The 21,368-nt window shown below is 37.2% G+C and overlaps 2 protein-coding genes across 2 annotated transcripts; both read left to right on the forward strand.

Moving 5' to 3' along the window:
* The first annotated feature begins 420 nt into the window (after positions 1–420).
* On the forward strand, positions 421–13,661 carry LOC110798583 (uncharacterized). Its single transcript, XM_022003768.2, has 4 exons — positions 421–599; positions 1,796–3,912; positions 3,997–4,087; positions 13,172–13,661. Exon 2 carries the CDS (start codon positions 1,815–1,817, stop codon positions 3,408–3,410), a length of 1,596 nt encoding a protein of 531 aa, XP_021859460.1. The 5' UTR covers positions 421–599; positions 1,796–1,814; the 3' UTR covers positions 3,411–3,912; positions 3,997–4,087; positions 13,172–13,661.
* A 679-nt stretch (positions 13,662–14,340) lies between these two features.
* Positions 14,341–20,273, forward strand: LOC110798586 (fatty-acid-binding protein 1). The gene is made up of 4 exons (XM_022003772.2): positions 14,341–14,946; positions 16,015–16,264; positions 19,544–19,635; positions 19,984–20,273. Exons 1-4 carry the CDS (start codon positions 14,538–14,540, stop codon positions 20,124–20,126), a joined length of 894 nt encoding a protein of 297 aa, XP_021859464.1. The 5' UTR covers positions 14,341–14,537; the 3' UTR covers positions 20,127–20,273.
* Positions 20,274–21,368: the final 1,095 nt, after the last annotated feature.

Consider the following 21,368-nt stretch of genomic DNA (forward strand, 5'->3'; position numbering starts at 1 on the left):
ACCGGACAATTCAGGTCCCGGTCAAATTATGCACACTCCTAACTATGTGTATTGAATCTTGTAATAGTCCCCAATTACTTTCCATTTTAGATAGTGATTACTTAGGAGAACCTCTCGTGCGGAGGGGCTCCTAAGGTACTTTCTCCTTACCTTTCAAAAAAAAAAATGTTCAAGAAAATACCAACACACCCTTTTGCTTGTTATTGTACGTATACCCGAACTATTAATGACAACTATATTGTAAATGTATTTATGGTTTCGTATCTCTATTATATACACATCCAACTTTAGCATGTCATTTTTAACATTTATGTATTCCTTGTATTTACCTAAAACTTTAACTGCTCGTCTTTTACGCAGTATTTTAACAAAATAATTTTTATAACTTGGGGATCTCCACGCTAGCCCACGGTCCAACGTGAACCAAAAATTGACGAACATTGGGTCGGTTAAGTTAAAAAAGAAAGTGATGAAAGATTGACTATAGAATTAAATTACCGATCGTTGTTCCTCAGTCGTCGTCATCTTCATCCCAACACTGGTCTTTCTTTCTTCTCGCCGTCCTTCTTCCACAACTCACCACCTTCTATCTCCTCCAGGTACAATCTCTCACCTCTCTGCTCACTTCTCCCAATTCGTTTCATTTTGGGTTCAATTCAATGCTTTTACTTTCTTCCAACTAATTTAATTCCATCTTCCCCCCTTTATTTATGTTTTCGAATTTGTTTTATGAGTTGCTACTTCACCCTGATTAATTTGATTGCGGTCACAAATCTTTTAATTGGATCTAGCAGATTTGTCGGCTCTTTGGATCTTTGACATCTTGTTATATCTGAATTGGGATATTGTTCGAATTTGTTAGGTCAGAGTATGATCTTTGCTTTTGGTTTGATTGTTTTGAATATGTGATTCTATTATGATTTTTTTTCCCGAGTTGAGTTTGTTGGTTAATGAGTTGTGTTTGATTGTTGTCGACAAGTTTTTTGTAGCTTATTAATTTAATATATCTACCTGGTGTAACCATGTGTGTTTTTAAGTATCAATGCATCGTATTGAGTTGTTGATTTGGATTGATATCGAATCCTCATAGTTGATGATGCTGGAAATAAAGAGAATTTCTTGTAATGCTTGAGGAAGAGTTTTGTGTTGTACTTATTGTGATCAGGTTGAGGCTTTCCTTTATGATGTAGCCAGGTAAATGACATTTTGAGCATAGAAGCCTTCTCTGCTGCCGAATGTTCTGTTTTGCCGAATATTTTTAGCCCATTTACTCTTATTTAAGGAAAAAGGTGGACTATGTTTTGTTTAAATAGCATTACTGTTGAAATAACTGGTAAAAATTTATAGAAATGGGACTTTGAGTTAAGTTGTGTGACCAAATATAGATGCCGAGGATGCCATTTGTTATGCATTTTTGTTTCTAGCAAGAATCAACTTCCGTTCTTGAATGTTGCTATGGGTGTTCAAGTTCGGTTTTTTTCCAAGGAAGTCCTAAATCTTGGCGCCTCCTTCATTACACTTCTTTAAACTTCTGTTTTGGGGGAAGTTCGGGAGGGGGTGTTTAATTTTATATTTTTATACATATTCATTTTTTGTCTTGTTTCCTAATGTGATAGACAGTCACATGGTTCAAATTTGCTGGAAAAGTCTATAGGATATAGCTTTCTTTTGATGCACTTGTCTCTTATTCCGTGTTTCTATTTTTTTCCTACCTAAATAAATATGTAGTACACCATGCACGTAGAGTTTCATCTACTCTTGATGTTATAAGATTATACTATCTGGTTAATTGCAGATATCCTCTCAAAGGAACCATGTTTGCCAATTCAAACACGACATCATGGGCAATATCTTCAGATAGCTTGGAGAGAAATACCGCAAATGTGCCTAACTCTATTAATGTGGCAAAACTATCTGGTAGCCCCCCAAGCCGAACTTCCCCCCCGGGTCCTGTTGCTATTTTGTGGGACATCGAAAACTGCCCTGTCCCTAGTGATGTCCGCCCTGAAGATGTTGCTGGGAACATCAGAATGGCATTACGGGTCCATCCTGTGATACAAGGAGCTGTCACATTGTTCTCTGCATATGGAGACTTTAATGCATTTCCTAGGAGAGTTAGAGAAGGATGCCAAAGGACAGGTGTTAAACTTGTTGATGTTCCGAATGGGAGAAAAGATGCAGCTGATAAGGCTATTTTGGTTGACATGTTCCTTTTTGCCCTCGACAATTCTCCACCTTCGTCCATCATGCTGATCTCGGGGGATGTGGACTTTGCTCCTGCTCTGCATATTCTTGGTCAACGTGGATATACTGTGATCCTTGTCATTCCTTCAGGTGTGGGTGTTTCATCTGCCTTGTCTAATGCTGGTAGGTTTGTCTGGGATTGGCCTAGTGTGGCACGGGGAGAGGGTTATGTGCCTCCAAATATGGGCCCTCGTGGGGGACCTGATAATGCTGGGTTTTTGATGGGTTTCCATATAAGTGAAAATATTGATGGAAATGATGAGGAAGCAATTGTATATCGAGGACTCTCACAAAGCTATTACAACTCAAGGGATTTTACAATAGTTTCCCAGTCTTTATCCGAGTACAACACTGGTACTTCAGCTGGTTTTCCTGCCTTTACCACTTCACTAAGATCAAATTCTATGCCTTCTGGTTTAAATGAAGTTGCGGGTCCTACATCAGGTTCTGTTGCCTTAATTGACCAAAATGATTCAAATCCGTGGGTACAAATACAACCTGGTGATGTTAACAGTTTGAAGGCACAGTTAGTGAAACTGCTTGAATTGTTTGGTGGATGTTTACCCCTGGTTCGTGTTCCTGCTGAATATCAGAAGGTTTTTGGTAGGACTCTTTACATCTCAGAGTACGGGGCATGCAAGCTCGTGAATCTCCTCAAGAAAATGTCAGATGTTGTGTCTGTTGAAGGGAAGGGTCAAAAGAAGTTTGTGTACCTTCGGAATGGGAGGGCAGGCCCTTGTGCTCCTTCACTTGCACCAAAGAGTAATAAGAAAGGGAAAGGAGTTCAAGAAGAGAACATGGAAACTAATGTTGGTTGTGGCTCATCTGATGAGTTCTCCGACGATGAGAGAGTGGTCGTAGAAGATCAAGAGCGAATAAGTGTTACAGAGAATTCAACTTTGCGCACAGTTGCACAATATGCACTTGAGGACCATAACTTGTTACAATTTAAGCATGAGCTGGAGGAAATATTGGTGAGTTATTCATGTGGAATATTTCTGAGTTATTTTGAAAATATATACCTGCAAAGGTACAAGAAACCTTTAGATTATCGGAAATTTGGGGTAAATGATCTGGAGGAATTGTTCGAGAAGCTGAAAGATGTTGTGCTTTTACACGAGGAACCAGGTACTAAAAAGAAATTTTTAGCTCCTGCTCTTGGTTAAAGGCTATAGCAGCCTTGATTCTCAGGTTCACACCGTGGATATGGGAATCTGAGCTGGTGCTTAGAAGTGGGTTATCCATGTGCTTTTCAAATTTGGGAAGAAATTGGTTTCACATGTATTTTTATTCTGCATGTGTTCTACATGTTGCAAGGTTACAATGAGGTTTTTTTAGTTCAGAGTAACTGGTCAACATGTTAATTGAAATAAGCTTATGAATTTAGTTGTTGCATTCTTTGAGTTGTAACGTGGAAGCTTCTCAACAGTTGATACTCAGTGGTGAATATTATTTATGATCTTAGAAGCATGAAGTTGGTTTCGGTTGTAATGCAAAGCATCTCGAAACCATCAGGGAGCTAGAGTGCACACTGAACTTTTATTTTACCATATCTTATGGCAATTTCTGTCAAAGTGTTATTATTCCAAGTGGATAATGAATAATTCCACTCTCTGAGCTCTTCCAATATTAGCATTGAAGCATAATGGAGTCTCACAAAACTGCAAGGTAGGATATTTAATCTTTTTTGCTATAACCTTTCTATTCTATGCCATTTCTTTGAGTTCTTTTATATTAACACTCTGTCGACAGATGGCACTCTAACATGGAGCCCGCGGTACCCATGCCTTCCACTTTCATCAATAAGCTATTTCCTTGTCGTCAATTGTTTGTGATTTTTCAGGTTAGTTAATTTTTACATGTTTGGAAATTATATGCTTGTTTGACTTCTGTTGACCCTTTTGCTTAGTTGACCCGTTTCTTTTATTTGCTTTTTTAGTTGCTTGCTTCTTTGCCACTGTAGAGAAGTTTTGATGTAACATTTAGATTTTCTTTTGGTGATAAGGGGGTGGGGGTTTGCTTGAATGTTTAGCTTACATCCTTGATATTGCAATTTTGGATAGTATATGGAAACCTATATTAGGTCCCAGGCTGTCAGGTTGTTAGAATCTTTGTTTATAATGCCAAAATTGTGGGATTCGCGATCCATCTAAGAACTTGAGTTATTTACGTCTACCTCTCGTGTACCTATGAGATTATTAGGGGAGAATGAGGTACTTTTAATGAGGATTAGTGAATAATACTTCAAATATTAGTAGGTTACATGTTGCAATTATGTTTTTGTGGAGATGAACTTTTGTGTGGTGTTTAGTGCTTATCAATGCTTTTTTAGAAGTGTTTTGGGTTTGGTAGGTGTTTGTCTAACTAAGTACATTCTCAAATGAGGCCGGCTTAATTAGTTTGGTATGGAGTATTGACACATGAATCACGATAGTTGTTGGATGTTTTCTCTGTTGTTTCAGTTATCAATTAATTTTGCAACTTGAATAATGTTTAGACATATATTCTTCTATCCGGGTTTGGTAGGTGTTTTTCAAGTGAAGTACATTTTCAAATAAGGTTGGCTTAATACCTTGGGTATGGTTATGGACACATAATCAACATAGTTGTTGATTTTTTTTTCCGGTGGTTTCAGTTGTCAATCAATTTTTGCAACTAATGTAAGTGGAGCCTAGGATCAAGGGGTGGGAACTTCAAGGGGAACAACAACTAAAATTCGTAGAAAAGTTACTTGGGACGGTGATATGGATTTGGATATAAACTCATTATGGACAAGAGCATACCTTAAAGGATGTGGCGAAAGAGGTCCCATGACAATCTAAAGGATGCATGCCACCAAGTAAGGACACATCTTGGTGGAACGAAGATGTGCAACAAGCTATAAACAGCAAACGATGCTATAAAGAGTTGGGAAAATGTAGAAGTGATGAGAACTATGAGAAGTACAAGGAGGCTAAAAGGTAAGCAAAGAAGGCCGTAAGGGAAGCTAGAGCAAAGGTCAAGATTGGATACAAAAGAAGGGGAAAAGGACATCTATAGACTTGCCCGAATGAGAGATAGAAAGACGCGAGACATCCGGAGGATTAAATGTGTGAAAGATGTTGATAAAAAAGTTTTGGTGGGAGATAAGGAAATAAAGGATAGATGGAGGTTTTACTTTGATAACTTGTTCTACGGGGATCAAGGGCGCGATATTGGAGATATAAATATCCCTCGGGATATGGTTAACCTAGACTTTATGCGAAGATTTCAAAAGAGAAGTCGAAGTGGCATTGAAAAAGATGGGACGCAAGAGGGCAGTGGGGCCCGATGACATACCTATCGAAGTCTGAAGATGCTTTGGAGAGAGAGGGGTTGTATGGTTAACAACTCTTTTCAACAAGATATGGGGAAGTAATAGGATGCCATTGGAGTGGAGGAAAAGTACTATCCGTCCAAGATTGTGCCAACTATCGAGGAATCAAACGAATGAGTCATACTATGAAACTTCAGGAGAGAATTATTGAGCAAAGGTTGAGGAGAAGTGTGAAGATTTCGGAGAACGAGTTTGGGTTTATGCCCGGGAGATCGACTATGGAGGCCATTCGTCTTATAAGACAACTATTGGAGAATTATCGAGATAAGAAGAAGGATTTACATATGGTTTTCATTGATTTGGAGAAGGCGTATGACAAGGTACCGAGGGAAAATCTTTGGTGGGCATTGAGTAGGAAATGAATTTCAAGGAAGTATATTGATATCATCAAGGACATGTATGAGGAAGTTAGCACGAGTGTGCGAACTGGTGTTGGTAAGACCGAAGAATTTCCCATTACGATTGGCGTACATCAAGGTTTCGCGCTTAGCCCGTTCCTTTTTGCTGTTATCATGGACGAATTGACGAGTCAATTCAAGATGGTATACCCTGGTGCATGATGTTCGAAAATGATATTGTGTTGATTGATGAAATCAAAGATGGAGACAAACTTTGGAATCCCGTGGTTTTAGGCTGAGTAGAAACAAGACGGAATATATGGAGTGTAAGTTTAGTGGAGTACAAAACAGAGAGACAGGGGAGACAGGGGCAATTACCTTAGATGGGAAAATTGTCCAAGGTTCTAAAATGTTCCACTATTATGATCTATTATCCAAAAGGATGGGGAATTGGATGGGGATGTGGTTCATAGAATCAAAGTAGGTTGGTGTAAGTGGAAAAGTGCCACGGGGTTCCTATGTGATCCAGGCATGCCCCAAAGATTGAAAGGAAAATTCTACCGCATGGCAATTCGACTGGCGTTGTTATACGGCACGGAATGCTGGGCAATGAAACATTGCCGCGTGCATAAGATGAATGTGGTGGAGATGCGCATGTTACGTTGGATGTGTGGCCATACAAGAAAAGATCGATTGAGGAATGAGATTATTAGGAAGAAAGTAGGGGTGGCACCGATTGAGTTTAAGATGATGGAAAACGTTTAAGATGGTTTGGACATGTAAGAAGAAGATCAAGTGATGCCCTGGTTAGGAAGGTTAGAAGGGTGGAAAAGTGATAGGATTGCAAGGGGTAGGGGAAGATCTAAAAAAACTTGGAGAAAGGTGATTGAGCGCGATATGAGCCTACTTGGGGGTTGTGGAAATTATGGTGTTGGATAGGACCGAGTGGAGGGAGAGAATATACGTTTATGACGTTATTTACTTATACACTTTCCATTTTTTTATTCTCTCTTCAAAGCTCACTTTTATATGCTATTTTCAAATATACTTATTGTATTTATTTTTAATTTTCTCGTTTTAAACTTTACTTATTTTTACTATCCCTTATAATATTTTTTATGTGATAATGTGATATATATATTTACCTCTTATTTTACTTTCACTTTCCCCCTCTTCCTTGTTTATTCTTTTAACCTCCCGTTCTTGTCTTGTTTGATTTGTTACATTGGCGATCTCCTATGTCGATTTATGTTAGCCGACCACAAATCATTTTGGGACTAAGGCTTTGTTGTTGTTGTTGTTGTTGAATAATGTTTAGACATGTATTCTTCTATCTGTGTCCAGCCTCTTGATTAGAAACCATTTTTGCCATTGTGTCTAGTGAAGAGAGTAGAGTATGGTGATACATTTACAAAAAGAATTGTCTTAAACGAGCATATGGGTTTGGTTAAAGTAAGCTGTTAATATTTGTGTCTGTGTATTTGGGGGTGGGTGGGGTGACGCCCAAACTCCTGATAAAAGATTATCAGAATTCTTGGAACTGTGGGAAAAGGTTTGCCTCATGGAGTGAAGCACACATTATGATAGCCTCTAGGGAATCTTGAGTCTGCGAGCATATATAAACTGTTTGATGTTAAATGTTTTTCGTAAAGGTGAAAATCATAAACCCTGGTCTTTCTCCCTGGCATCTTATGATAATTTGATGTCTTGCTCTATATTTTTGTGATTTTATAGCTTTCTTTTTTGTGATCTGGAATCCCAAATGACAACACTTTTTATTAAAAACTAACACCTTTGTTTGCCGGCATGCATATTTGCTTCTTAATGTACCCATGTTAGAGGGCTCTAATGCCTTACGGGGTGAACACTGTCCGGTTTGGGTAGCGGTTTGGTTTTTCTTACGGTTTCAAAATTGCGGTTTGTTTTGTGAATTTCTTTAAACCACAATTTATGGTATGGTATGGTTTGGTTTGGTTTGGTTTTGAAATTTTGAAACCAACTCAAAACGCAAACCGTAACAAACCATTTTATGCATAAGATATTATTTTTTATTTACTTTAAAAAATTATATCCAATATATAAAAGTCCAATAATATATAAAGAGTTAGCATTGAGTCATTGACTTTTATTTATTATTTTGCAAATAAATTGATTTTCTCAAGCATTTTTTTATGTGTTTAGTTAAACATTTATGTCATAGACTACTTCAACGGAAAAAAAAAATTACAGTTTGCTGTGGTTCAGACCAAACTCCAAACCCCCAGCCTTGATGTACCTCATCTTTCAAAACTCTAGACTAAATTACTTCTTTTTTGACAAGTACATTATATTAACAGTAGGTAAAAAGGAAAACAAAGAGGACAAGCTATCCTCTGAACCAGAAAACAAAACAAAATTTGCTAAATATGTGACCTTGCCCCTCAATGACTTAGAAGTTAACGGACACGTTAAAAAGCCCTTTGGGTTTCTTTCAACCACACACCACATAATAACATGGAAACATTGCGCCATAACAGTCTCGTTTGTTTATCCTTACCAAACCCCATTCATTATCACTTAAGGAAAAACTTGAGATTGCTCGCTAAGTGCAAACAACCTCCTCCAAAGGTAACTCACCGTTTCACAATGTAAGAGAACATGTGAACATGAGTCACTATCATCACGACAAACCAAGCACATATTTGGTGAAATTACCAAACCTGGCATGCGCTTTTGAAGCATGTCATTAGTGTTACCTCCCTAATGCCAATAAGAGGTGCCTTTGCCTTCCGAATGAAATTTGATACTGGAAAAAGTTGGAAACTTCGGGTATAGGTTCAAGTAAACCAGAAAACATTTGCAAGAAAAGACCCTGATGAGTCCTTGTCCACACCCTAGCATCCTCCACTCTAGCTAATTGCTGATCAAGAACCCCTAGTAAAAAAGGAAGCTCCTTTAACTCCCTATCATATTATGTTTTGTCTTTATACTCCCTCCGTTCCATAATACTCGCAACACTTGCCTTTTTCGTTCGTTCCTGAATATTTGCAACACTTCTATTTTTGGTAAGGGACCACACTTATTTTTATTATTTCTCCCTCCCCAATGGTCCACTGATATTTAAGTTATGCAACAATAATAAAAAATGATACCACCCCCTCACACCAGCAAAAGTGAAGACCTGATGTATAAAAAAAAATACCCCCACTAACGCACTTGCAACTTAGTTTATTCATCGGTTTTTTCATGAAATGCCCCTGAGGTTTGCAATAATGCACCAAATACCCCTGCGCGTTTCAAAATTCATAGAATACCCCTATTTTTTCCCTACTGTTCACCAAATACCCCTATTATGATTTTCCGTTAGTCCTCCGTTAAGTCATGTTTATAATTCATTAAATACACCTACATATAAAGTTTTTGCATAGTATACACCTATTTATAAAGTTTTTTGCACCAAATACACGAACTCCTTTTAAACAGCAGAATTTGAATCCAACGGCTAGATTTATTACAATATAGCCGTTTTGTTCTTGCTGCTTATAAGTAAGGCTAGTGTTCACTTGCCTTGCTGCATGTTTAGCCCTCCATTTCCTAAATAGCCATGAGTTCTAATAAAAGTCGAATCCTCTTCCACCCCAAATTTATCATACGTAAAAGTTCCTAATAAAAACTGCTTTTTTAGAGAGTCTTGATTCATTTCTTACATCATTTGACATATTGCACAACTCTCCCAAAACCAAGCATTGGCCAGCATTCTCCGTCATGGATTGACTGTTAACGCTAACGACATGATTAATAGAATGGTACAATTTCAATCCTTTGATACACTTCCAGACATCCATTACAAGTGGTCTAGTACTTGGATCAAAGGCCAAGCATTTGAGCAAAACTTCGTGTACTGATGAATAATCACTAGCCAGTGACAGCTCCAACATAACGTTTACAGTCTCAGGAGGGAACTTATTTCGTTTCTTTTATCAACATTCATCCAACTAACAACACTCATATCCATAAAAGTTGAACCAATTCTAATCCTACCAGTAGTAGTACCCAATCCATCCTCCGTCGAAACTGCACCATCCAGTCCTTCCAAGCAGCATAAAGCTCCTCGGACCATATTCGTGGCCAAATCCAAGACCTTGAAAAAATAAGCCCAGTATGTGGAATTTGAAATCCATATTGAAATGCTGGTATTTGAAATTCATTCATTGCTTACTTTTTTTTCTCTCTCCTCCACACAAACCAACCCTTTCCTTTCTCTTTCTTGGCTGCCATTGGAGCTCGATTCACTCTTTCATCTCAACCAAAATCAATTATCAATCCTCAAATTTCATTTTCTCTCTCCTCCGACCACTGGTCACTGACTCACCGCCCCAACTGCCTTCACGAACACCACCTTCGTAAGTCGTAACCATCGCCTCAACCCTCACAAGCGACGACCACCTCTGTACTCCGTATCTACTCCATAGATGCAAAGAATCTGATCGAATCCACCTCAGTTTAATTGAGCAAAATGATTATGGGTTTCTAATTTACTTGAAATTGAATAGAGGGGAATGGTAATCCATTTGACAGAAACAATTATGCTTGCTTAGATCAAGAGGATGGATTGCCAATTGACACGAGGAGAGAGAAAGACATAAGTTGCTAGAATGTCCGTACCCGAGTACGCGTGGAATTGCAGAGTCGCCGTCGTAGGATTGTAAGCAAACTGGACATTCCGGTGGTTCTATTGCCGGTGACGAGGTTGAAGAACAGGGGAGAGGAGAGAGAAAGAGGATAAGTTGGGTTTTTTTTTTTTGAAATTTCTGTCACATTTGTTGCTTAAATCGCACCAAATAAGAATTAAGGGCAAATTGGTAAAACACAACTAACGGCAAGCTAACGTCCGTTAAATCCAGGTGCATTTAATGAACAGTACAGAATTATAGGGGTATTTTATGAATTTTGAAACGCGCAGGGGTATTTGGTGCATTATTGCAAACCTCAGGGGTATTTCATGAAAAAACCGTTTATTCATTTCCTTGTATATTCAATTCTCCCCCCAAAATTACGTGCCTAGTCAACTGTTGCGAGTATTCTGGAACAGAGGGAGTATGTAATAACGTGAAATATTTTATGCAGTTATGTTGTTAATTTCAAGATTTCTTACTGTGCACATTTAGCTAGAAATGGTTACAAAATGTCTCTATGGTGTATCTGGTATCTCATCATGCTACAAAGGTGTAATTCATGCACAGTTCCAATAGTGAGAATTAATGTCCTTGGGATCTCTTACGTTGAGGTTTTAGATTGCATGACTAACCTTAAATAGGCCCTTTTCTGCATCTACAGGATTATTTTGAAGTAGCTATTCTTGGAAGACTTTATGGGGTTGGGTTATGTTGCCTCTTTATGTATTATAATTTGTGCATATGTCTAGGCTAGTAGGCTTAGGGTTGACTTAAACCGAACATGATTGGCATGAAAATCTCTCTGTAGCTTTTGGAGAGGACTGTGCCAGAAGAAAAATCTCATATTGGACAGCCGCATTGATTTTGATTTTCAGTTTAACAAACTAAGAGCATAGCCTAACGATACTCTGGTCTTTGGAACTTAAAGGTAGACGTAGAATTGTTACCTTGCCCATTTCAATTAGAGGCAAAGGATTCTTCTCTGGCGATAGTTTGTAATGCATTTAATAGAAGTAGCTCTTGAAGTCCTTTCTGCTTCTCTGTTATAGGCTATTTGCACTTGTTCATATGAAAATTTCCTCAGTAGATGTGGACATATAGATGAATTGAATGTGCAAAGGCAATTAAGCAACTGCGCATGTGATAAGGGTGGATTGTCTCATTTTCTGTTATCCCATTGCAAAACTTGAATGAGTTGGCTGATCTTTACTGGTTTGTCATACGGAGTATATCTCATAGTAAATAGATTGAGCTTCAGAAATGTAGTTGAATTGATTTGCTCATGTTTTAGGCTATGTTACTCGAACCTTCATTTCAACTCAAGTACCATGCTGGGTTTTTGACACCCAACACCCTTCATTTTAGACCAAAAACTTAACTGTTTAAAATAGCTCTTCTAAAGTGGAAAACACTTTCCTTTTGTAAGGAAGGAATACCACGTTTTCCTTCCTACTCCTTGCATACCTTTTTTCTTCCGTCCTCTACATTATTTCCTTTCCACTCACATAGTAACATTTTCCTTTTTCTCTATAACTTCTTATACGAAAACAAACAAGGGAAAAATATTTCATGTTATGATATTGATAGCAATATACGGTAAAGAAGCATAAGAATAGAAGAACACAACAAATATAGAGATGGAAGACTTTGAAATTAGTCACTTGTATTTGTTCTCTTGTTTTCGTACATCTTAAATAACTAATAAGCTCAAACTCATAACACAACATGTAATAAGTAGAATGTTACTTATGTTCTAGGATGCTTTAACTCATAGAGTCACATCAAGGTGTTACATCCACCTTGATTGGATGTTTTACAACATTTTACAATTGCGCTTCCCCTTAAAATTGTTTTTGATGGAAACTCATTTTCCATTGAAAATGTTTTCCGTTCAAACAAACGGAGCCTAAGTCTTTGATTGTTTGCTCTCTGTGGCAATATGTGATTCAATTGCTCTAATCAGAGGCTAGGAAGATTTGCTACAAAATCCTTAATGCCTTTGTTGTAGAAGCACTGGAGCCGTGTACCAGATGACAAGGACTTCCAAAATCTTACTAGTATTTGGTTATTTCACTTTCTCGATTTCAACTTTTAATTCTCAACTGAAAAGGGGTGGACAGGGGAGAGTATAGGGGGGGGGGGGGGGGAGGGAAGAATTACCCTTTAGATTTGGAAAGAAAAGTACTTGATGAGCTTAGAAATATTGGAAAAGGTTGTGACTCTTGTGAGGCCTTAGCGAAAAGCTAGAATTTAATTCAGGATCTCTTATACTCAGTTGGCCAAGTGACCAAACTAGATGTACTATTGTCATCTTCATGATACTGATCGATTTGTTGTTATAGACCTCTGATTTGTATGTCCTCTTCTTATTGCTTATTTATGCATTATTTTTGCTAAACGGATCTGGCTTTATTCCTTGTAATATAGCTTTGATAAATTGCTGTTAAGTCGATGCTTCCTATCTCTAGTTACTCGATGAGCTTAGAAATAACTGAAAACAAAATATGTACCTTGTAATCTTTTCAATCAAGATTCTGAAACATATACTCACTTTGGTTGAATTTAAATTAAATCTGCAGGTGCCACGAAGTGTTGTTTGGAACTCATATAGTTGTTTGTTTGCTGCATAACTAATTAAAACTGCTGGAAAGGACAGAAGCATTCCGATAGACCTCTTCTGGCGATTTGATTCAAAAACTTTTTATTTTCTGTATCTGTTGCCGGGCTTTTTATTCTCTTCCGGCTTGTTACGGTGCTGTTTTATCAACCTAATTGGCGGGGCAATTGAAGTCTGATATGGGTTTATAAAAGCATCTTAAAGCTGTCAACTGTGAATATCTATTACACGTAATTGTGGAACACTTGACTTTTTGTGATCAAGAACTTCACGTATTGACAAATCTGGTTCAGTTTCAATTCGAGAATTGTTTTTGAACTATTCCACACTTTTTTTTTTTTTTTTGACATATATTCCACACTTCTTATGGTTCGTGAACTCTTTCAAATTGAGTTGAGTTATACTGTATATTGTGTATCTCTCAGAAGTTATATAATAATACAAGTTTTATCCCCTGCTTTATAGTGAAGTTCCTTATTTCTACCAAAGATGTATGATGAGCTAACTTAAGTATTTTACATGTGGCGAACTTGATTGTTTTTTGGGTTTGGGAGTTAAAAGGGAAAGGAGCGTTATGAAGCTCCATCTACTTTCGGGCTACATCTAGCTCATGCTATGCCTAGTGTAATTCAGAAGGTCTTGCGCGCACAAAGTGTACAATAAATTTATTGTACACCAAGATAACTTTAACCTTTTTTTTTATAACTTTAACCTTATTTTGATTAACTTTTATATTAGTAAAAAAATTGATAGATAAATATTTAAAATGGTTAAATGATTAATTTTATATATTATTAGTGATTTTGGAGAAATAAGTTTTAAAAATATAAAAAAAAATTATCACTGAAAGTAGATAATTTTTACATATATAAGCTTAATTTTTAAGCATTTTGAGTTAACTTTTACTACGGTGTACAATATTTATTGTACACCCATTATAAATAAGAATTAAGAGTTTCCAGCAACTGCCCCAGCCTGAAAGGCATTTATACTGGTTAATTACATGAGTCACACCCGGACCCCGGTTCAAAACATCGACCAAACCCAACAAACACGCAACCAATTAACTAACGCCACACGAGATTAGGCTTTGCTACTATCCCAACTCCTGCCTTGGGTGCAGTCGCACACACATGCTCCTAGACAATTTGTCGTAAATTCAAAATGAGCTTTTGAGCCTATGCTGAAAAGCTGTTGAAACAAGCTTTCACCTCCGACTGAAATCACCTCAAACTCAAACCTAAGATTGAGATGGGTAGTTTAAGTTAATAATTTTGTCGTCATAAAGCAGGGAAGAACTCTAAAGTAGTTTAAGTTACCCGATAACAATGGCATCACTGCGCTTCCCATTCTCTTCGTTCCCTCCGCCTATCAACCCCAAACCCAACTCGTCTCCCACCTCCTCTTTCCGCTTCCTTGCGGCTGCTGGAGCCTCCGTCGCCGGTGCTTGCGCTGCCATTACAGTCACCCAAAATTCCGACAAACACCCACTTCTTCAAAATACCCTCAATTTCATTCTCTCTCATCTCCACTTCACTCCTAATGCTCCTTCTACATCTTCCCCCTTCTTCTGTGCTTCTCTTTCTCTCTCCTCTGACGTCACCCCTCCTCATGTCACCGAATCCAAAACTGGGGCCTCTTTCCCTTCCCTTGTCAGGGATTCTCAGACATTGTTGGGTATTGGATTGAGGAGTAAGAGTTTATTTGGTCTCAAGAACATCAATGTCTATGCTTTTGGTATAACTCTTAATCTTTTACTCTATTTATTTTATTCATCAAATTCTGATTTTTGTACGACATTGTTTTTATGGTATAATGGGTTTTGTGTATTTGTGTTCATTCATCAATTATAATTCAACATTTCTGATTAAGCATTTATTTTTTGTATTGATCATTTCTGATTGGCATTATGACTGTCATTTCTGATTTAGCATTCTTCGTTTTTTCTGATTGACCATTTTTCGTTTAACGTTATGACTGTCATTTCTGATTTAGCATTTTCGTTTTTTCTTTGCTACGTACGTTGATGAATTTACTAATTTGTTGAAAAAAATATATAATTAGTATGATAGATTTTCTCTATTTTTGTTAGATCCCCATGTTTTAATTTTGATGTATGCTTAATTGCTTGATTATGTGTGTTAATTGTGTATTTTTAGTACGCATTGATAAGTCGAGTAAGGTTCTAGCATTAGCTCTTCTAGATTGGAGTGTTGAGTAATTGCTGGTGCAGCTTAAAAAGAAGCCTCTCTTTCCTTGGGATATAACTTGGATTTTGAGATGGCTTGCTTAGTTGACAATTGTTTTCATATCGTGGCACTTTCTCCAATTCTCCATTGTTTATTACTTTATTATCTATCTAATTTAGGCAAGGTTTTTTTTAATTCCATGGTGCTTTTTGTTTTGAATGCCCACGCAACATTATTTTTCTTTTTGAAAATCTAATGAAGTGTTTGTAGTCATTTTAATACCATTACAGTAAATAAGTCCATAATCTTCGTGCATAACCATAAAATACACTCTTTGTGGAATTGAGGAAGTAAAAAGATGGATGCTAAGTAAGTGAATTAATAGGTTAAATTTTCCAATACTCGCTAGTTGATGCCGTGCTGATTATATGATGTAGAGCTTGCAGTAGCCTAATTGTATCCCATAAGTCCATAACAGCAGCATGGGATGTCTAAATATCTATCAATCTGGTTTTTTTTTTGAAGAGGTGGTCAAAACTCAAATGAGTTCAGGCAATCATGATTTGTACAGTAATCTGTGAGATTCTTCCGTATAATTAATTGTTGCTATATACAGGTGTATATGCTGATGAGGATGATGTGCAGAAGTATCTGAAGAAGAAATACGGGAACATTTCAGCTTCTGAGTTGAAAGACAATAAGGATTTCCATGATGATCTGTTGGAAGCTGATTTAAATTTGACTGTTAGACTACAAATTGTCTATTCTAGATTAAGCGTTCGTTCTGTGCGGAGTGCTTTTGAAGAATCAGTGGGAAGCAGACTTCAAAAGTTTGGGGGTCCTGATAACAAAGAATTGCTTCACAGGTAACTCATTTCTAAATTATACTACAACTTAGTTGTTAACTTATTTATTCGGAGTTTAAAAAGCGTTCTTTGAAGATCTGAGCCCTCGTTCCAGCCGATTTTTTTTTCTGATCTAATGTTACAACTGCTTGTTTTCGTCCATGCCAGTTTATGTACGTTTACTTTGACCCACGAGGAATTGTTGTGAACTGTTAGTGACCATGGATTCACCCAAAACTTTATTGCTTTTTACTGTTACCACTTGCCTGATTCTAGGGTTTTAACGATCAACTAGTAATTATAATACTTATAGCAATTTGTTTGTTTCTAAATTTTGTATAACCTTTTCTCTCCTTCTATCCCATTTCTACCTCTTCGTATAATATTACTGCCTCTTGCTTTATTCTGAAATTTTGAGTTATAGGTAAAGTTGTTTTCCCGCTGGGTCTGCTAAGTTCCCAAGTAAAAATCGATATGTATGTTTCTGTGCACCGGTTCATACACGAACGTAAAGCCTTGGGAATGGGGGAATTAAACAGAAGGAGAAACACCAGATTAGTGTGTCTCAGGTGCAGAATAATTTGGGTTTTGAAAGTTAGAACTGCTATTCTGTGGAAGTTCTTAATGGTTTACATTGGAGCAAGATAATTCTTCTGGCTTCAGGACAGCATTTTTGGGACCATTGAAGGATTCCTCTCCTTTTTTTTTGTTTTTTTTTTTGGGGTGTGTGTGTTTGAAGTAGGTTTTCTGTAGTTGTATCTCGTATGGGGATTTAGAATGATATGTGGGCTTGTGGAAGACGTAGTCAGTAGTCACGTAGAGTAGACTCAGGAAGCATTGTGGAGGTGATGAGGAAAATCTACCCGTATAGATTTATTAACAACTGGCCCTTGAGGACTTTGACTGGAAACTCTGCATACTGGCTTCATCCTTCCCTCTCTTTTCCCTGTGCAATATTTCCGTTGTCCCAAGCTGTGATCCTCTAAAATGCTACTATTAGCAACTGACTTCCCCCCCCCCCCCCCCCCCCCCCCCCTTCACCCACCCACTCTGCTCCATTAGTTACTCGTTTGCATAGCCCATGTCCTTGAAGGACTTCTGGAAATGGCCTCTACTAGTTAGAAACTTAAAATGGTAAGGGGTGAAGCTATATCAGACCTCCTCACTGTTTTTGTTCAAATTTTTTCCCCAAATAATGTCTAGGGCATTGAAGTTTTGATTTCCTAACAGGAAGATTGCGGATTGTCTTTTAGTGGATAAGTATCTTGTGTCTTTTACGATTATGATGTCTACTACCTTCATGTCTTACTGTTTTCTAAACAATTAAAGGCTAGGGGTTATGTTCATTGCAAACCAGTCATTTAATATGACAAATCTAATTCTGATATTCTTTGAAGTTAATAGACTTTCTCAATTTAAGTATGAAACATTCGACAGATCACCTCAAACTTGAATTTTTGCCGTTAGAGAAGAAGTATGGAAATTTTCTATTCAAAACAAGCGAAAGAGAAATATGATACTTAAGGAGCTAACTGCTCTGCCAAAAGGCCAAGAGGCTATATGAGTAAAATTGGTTTACAAAAATTTGGCGGCCCGTACAGTAACCTGATGTGAAGTCTGCATTTAAATATGGAATTCTTGAAGAAGAGGCTTATGTGGAATAACCAGAAGATTTTACGATCAAGGCAGAAGAAGATAGAATGTACTGCTTGAAAAAGGCACTATGTTGTTTAAAGCTAGCTCCATGGACATGGATACCTGATACAAAATGGTTTTACCAAGTTTCCATGCGAAATGCAATCTACGTGAAGAAGAATGATGATAATGTTCTCATAGTTAGCTTGTGTGTTAATGACCTATTGTTTAGTGGCAATTGTAGAGTTTGTTTGATGACTTTAAGGCTGCTACTTATAAATGAGTTTGAGATGACAGAATATGGGTTAAAGTCATTCTTGCTAGGGTCGATCAAATGAGACTCATTACAATTCTAGGGTGGATTTTTGCAAAACCGTAGGCACTCCTATTGCAACAAGTTTGAAGTTGACAAAAGCAGTGTCATTAATTGACTCAACTTTATGCAAGGGCCTAGTTGGAAATTTGAGGTATTTAACCATCACTAGGCCCAGTAGTATATGGAGCACTGCAAAGAGAAGTATCATGTGTATTACGGGTACCTTAGGTTTTGATATACTTATGGAGACGTTGCAAACTAGTTGGGTACTTTGGCCAATGATCAAGATAAGAGGAAATGTACAACTATGTATTTGATCTAGGCTCAACAACTTTTACTTGGAGTTTAATAAAAACAACCACTTGTCAAAATGTGAAGTTATGAAGAAAAATACATAGAAGCTTCTATCTTCTCTTCATCTTATTATATTTTGAGTTTGGAATTTGGGAATTCCTAATCTATGCTGACAATCTGATTAAAACATTCCAAACAATTTTTGAAGCTTTCGTAAATGTCAACTGCCAATAACAGATGTAGTATTATGCATGAGATTGAAATTTATACCTTCTGCTTTATCTCAAACTCACATCATTTTGCTACAATACTGTCTCGGCATCAATGCACAGCACCACCACCCCGTGATGCAATCTGGCGCTGGCCCATCATTGCTTAGCTCTTATGCACCCAAATTAAAACAGGGGGCAAGGGAAGTTAGTTGGAAGAACACACTCTCCTCTTCTTCAAGACTTGATGGTTACTTATCCTGTGCATTACTTGAACCTTGCTTATATTCTTTGATTTCTTATTTATGTATTTACTATGTAGTTAGATAAGTCAACTAACTTGGAGGATCGCTGACGCAAATTGCAATAACAATCTTTGAATTCTGCAAATTAATTTGAGTATTCCTTCTTACGGTGTTTAAGTCAAATAATTTTTTAAAGGAGATAATCTATGTACAGTAAATGGCTAAAGGCTGTAGGATTTGTGAGATTAGTGAGTATTAGGGTATGGATTAAGCATTTCTGAAATAGACATTTAGCCATCTTAAAGTCTAATTTCTTTTGTTATAGCAATAATTAATTTCAGACCATTGAGAAAGCAGAATAATAGTAGCTTGATGAGGCTACATGTGCTTTTACAACACCTCGCGGTAATGAATTTATGGTTGATAATGCAAATGCAATGAATACTAAATTGTACTTGTAGACTATGGATTTTTGATTAAATAGTTGGTGAACTATTAAAAATTTATAAATTGTAAACAAGGAATGAAAAAGTCCTAATGAAGTTTTGACTATAATCTGAGAAACACATTTGTCAGTGAGCTAACGTCTGTTCTGCTGCAGATTTACTTCTCAGTTCAAAGATGAAATGAAATTACCAAAGGGTTCTGTTATAGAACTCTCCAGGGAACATGGACATGTACTACGCACAAAAAGTAAGCTCTCTTGATTTCATTCATGTGATACTTGTCATTAACTGGAAGCAATATTATGCATTGCATTTTTTAGTACTCGACGGGAATTTATGCCCGACAAGTTCTTAACCCGAGTTTATTATCCCATCGTAGAAATGATTATAAGATTCTGTATAAAAAGAATTGTTTCTTTGGTCCTGAAAAGAGAAGCACTTCTATTTCCTTGTTGTTTGTTTGGTCTACTACTTAAACGTATTGTTTATCATTTAAAATGGAGGTACTAAGATGCTGCATAAATTAATGTTTGCTGGTAAAATGTTTTATTATTTTATTTTGTACTTGCGTAAATGTATGTTTGAACTTGTGCAGTTGACGGAGAAGATGTAGGGAGCATTGAGAGTAAACTTCTTTGTCAATCAGTACTGGATTTATATATCGGTGAAGATCCATTTGATCGACAAGCAAAAGAACACGTAATGCACAAGTTGGCGAGTGGTTTTGAGAAGAATTAACTTTGGTTGGGAAGAGTGGGATATGATTTTGGTAGCCAAGTGACCAGCTGTTGTCAATGAAGTACTGTAATGCATTAGCACCTTGAGATCCCTGGTATATAGGACCTCAACATAGTCAATCAAATTACCACGATTTATTTCGTATCATAGTGGATTTTGTCAATGACTTGTAGTTTGGATTTCATCAAATTACAAAGGGAACATAATAAATCAAGTGTACAATTTGTGGCAATCAAAACTCAAAAGAAGAGAATGGCAAGAAAAGCTTGGTTGGAAAATTGAAGGCACAATCAAACCTGGTGAGTTTCCTCTTGAAATGTTGAGAAAGGGGAAATGAGACTCTCAACATAACCTCCTCCTCTTTGCCTTGATAGATTCCAATCAGAAATGTCGAGTGAGGATTGCTCTGGATTGTCCTGAGTCGGGTCGATTATCTTGACTCGGTTCAGACTTGGTTCCTTATAACCCCTTGCTAAAATCTTGCCAGATGGAGTTATGTCTACAATGTTCATATCTCCAGATTCAAAAGAATACGATTTCTCCCAACAACTCCATTCATCGCCTTGTTTTAACATCCAAACATCAGAAGAAGAAGGTGATGATGATGACGACGACGATGATGTTGATGTTGATGTTGATGATGGGGTGCAAAGTAATGACAAGCACCCGTTCATGACGAAGAAATTAAGTTTTTTGTATCGATTTAGCCAATCCATCCATGGAAATTCTTTCAATTGTTCGTTTACTAAATCAAAACCGACAATGCGTTTGGTCTTCCACTCGTCTACAACATCTGGCAATTCAAAAGACCAGTACAAAAAATCCTCAAATACCACCATCTTCTCTAATGACAGGATTGATCTCTCAACATGAAGAAGCTCATGAATATCACAAATTCTGTTCCATTTCCCAGTCCTCATGGAAAATACATAAATAAACCAATAAAAACTGGCATCAAAAGCTTGAGCAACAATCTTATAGTCATGAATGGATGGTATATAACCAAACCAAAAATATTCCAGACTAAATCCAGGATTAGCTATTACAGGACTAGTAATTTCACGGTACAGATGCATTGCAGGATTGCAAATAAAGAAGAAACCGCGTTGCTTTGTACCTCTCCAATCACGCCAACGACTCTGATTATAGAAGCAAACTAAGCCATTACAAGAACCAGCAAATCCTACATACCTTCCTGTTTCTGGTTGTAGTTGCTGTTTAAAACTTAAATCAAGACTGAAA

The sequence above is a fragment of the Spinacia oleracea genome, chromosome 4, assembly GCF_020520425.1.
Source record: "Spinacia oleracea cultivar Varoflay chromosome 4, BTI_SOV_V1, whole genome shotgun sequence".
In the NCBI taxonomy this organism is placed as follows: domain Eukaryota; kingdom Viridiplantae; phylum Streptophyta; class Magnoliopsida; order Caryophyllales; family Amaranthaceae; genus Spinacia; species Spinacia oleracea.

Coding starts and splice junctions, on each gene's coding strand:
- LOC110798583 (XM_022003768.2), top strand. CDS start 1,815: ATGTTTGCCAATTCAAACACGACATCATGGGCAATATCTTCAGATAGC.
- LOC110798586 (XM_022003772.2), top strand. CDS start 14,538: ATGGCATCACTGCGCTTCCCATTCTCTTCGTTCCCTCCGCCTATCAAC. Junction 14,947..16,014: donor CATCAATGTCTATGCTTTTG/GTATAACTCTTA, acceptor TGCTATATACAG/GTGTATATGCTGATGAGGAT. Junction 19,636..19,983: donor ACATGTACTACGCACAAAAA/GTAAGCTCTCTT, acceptor GAACTTGTGCAG/TTGACGGAGAAGATGTAGGG.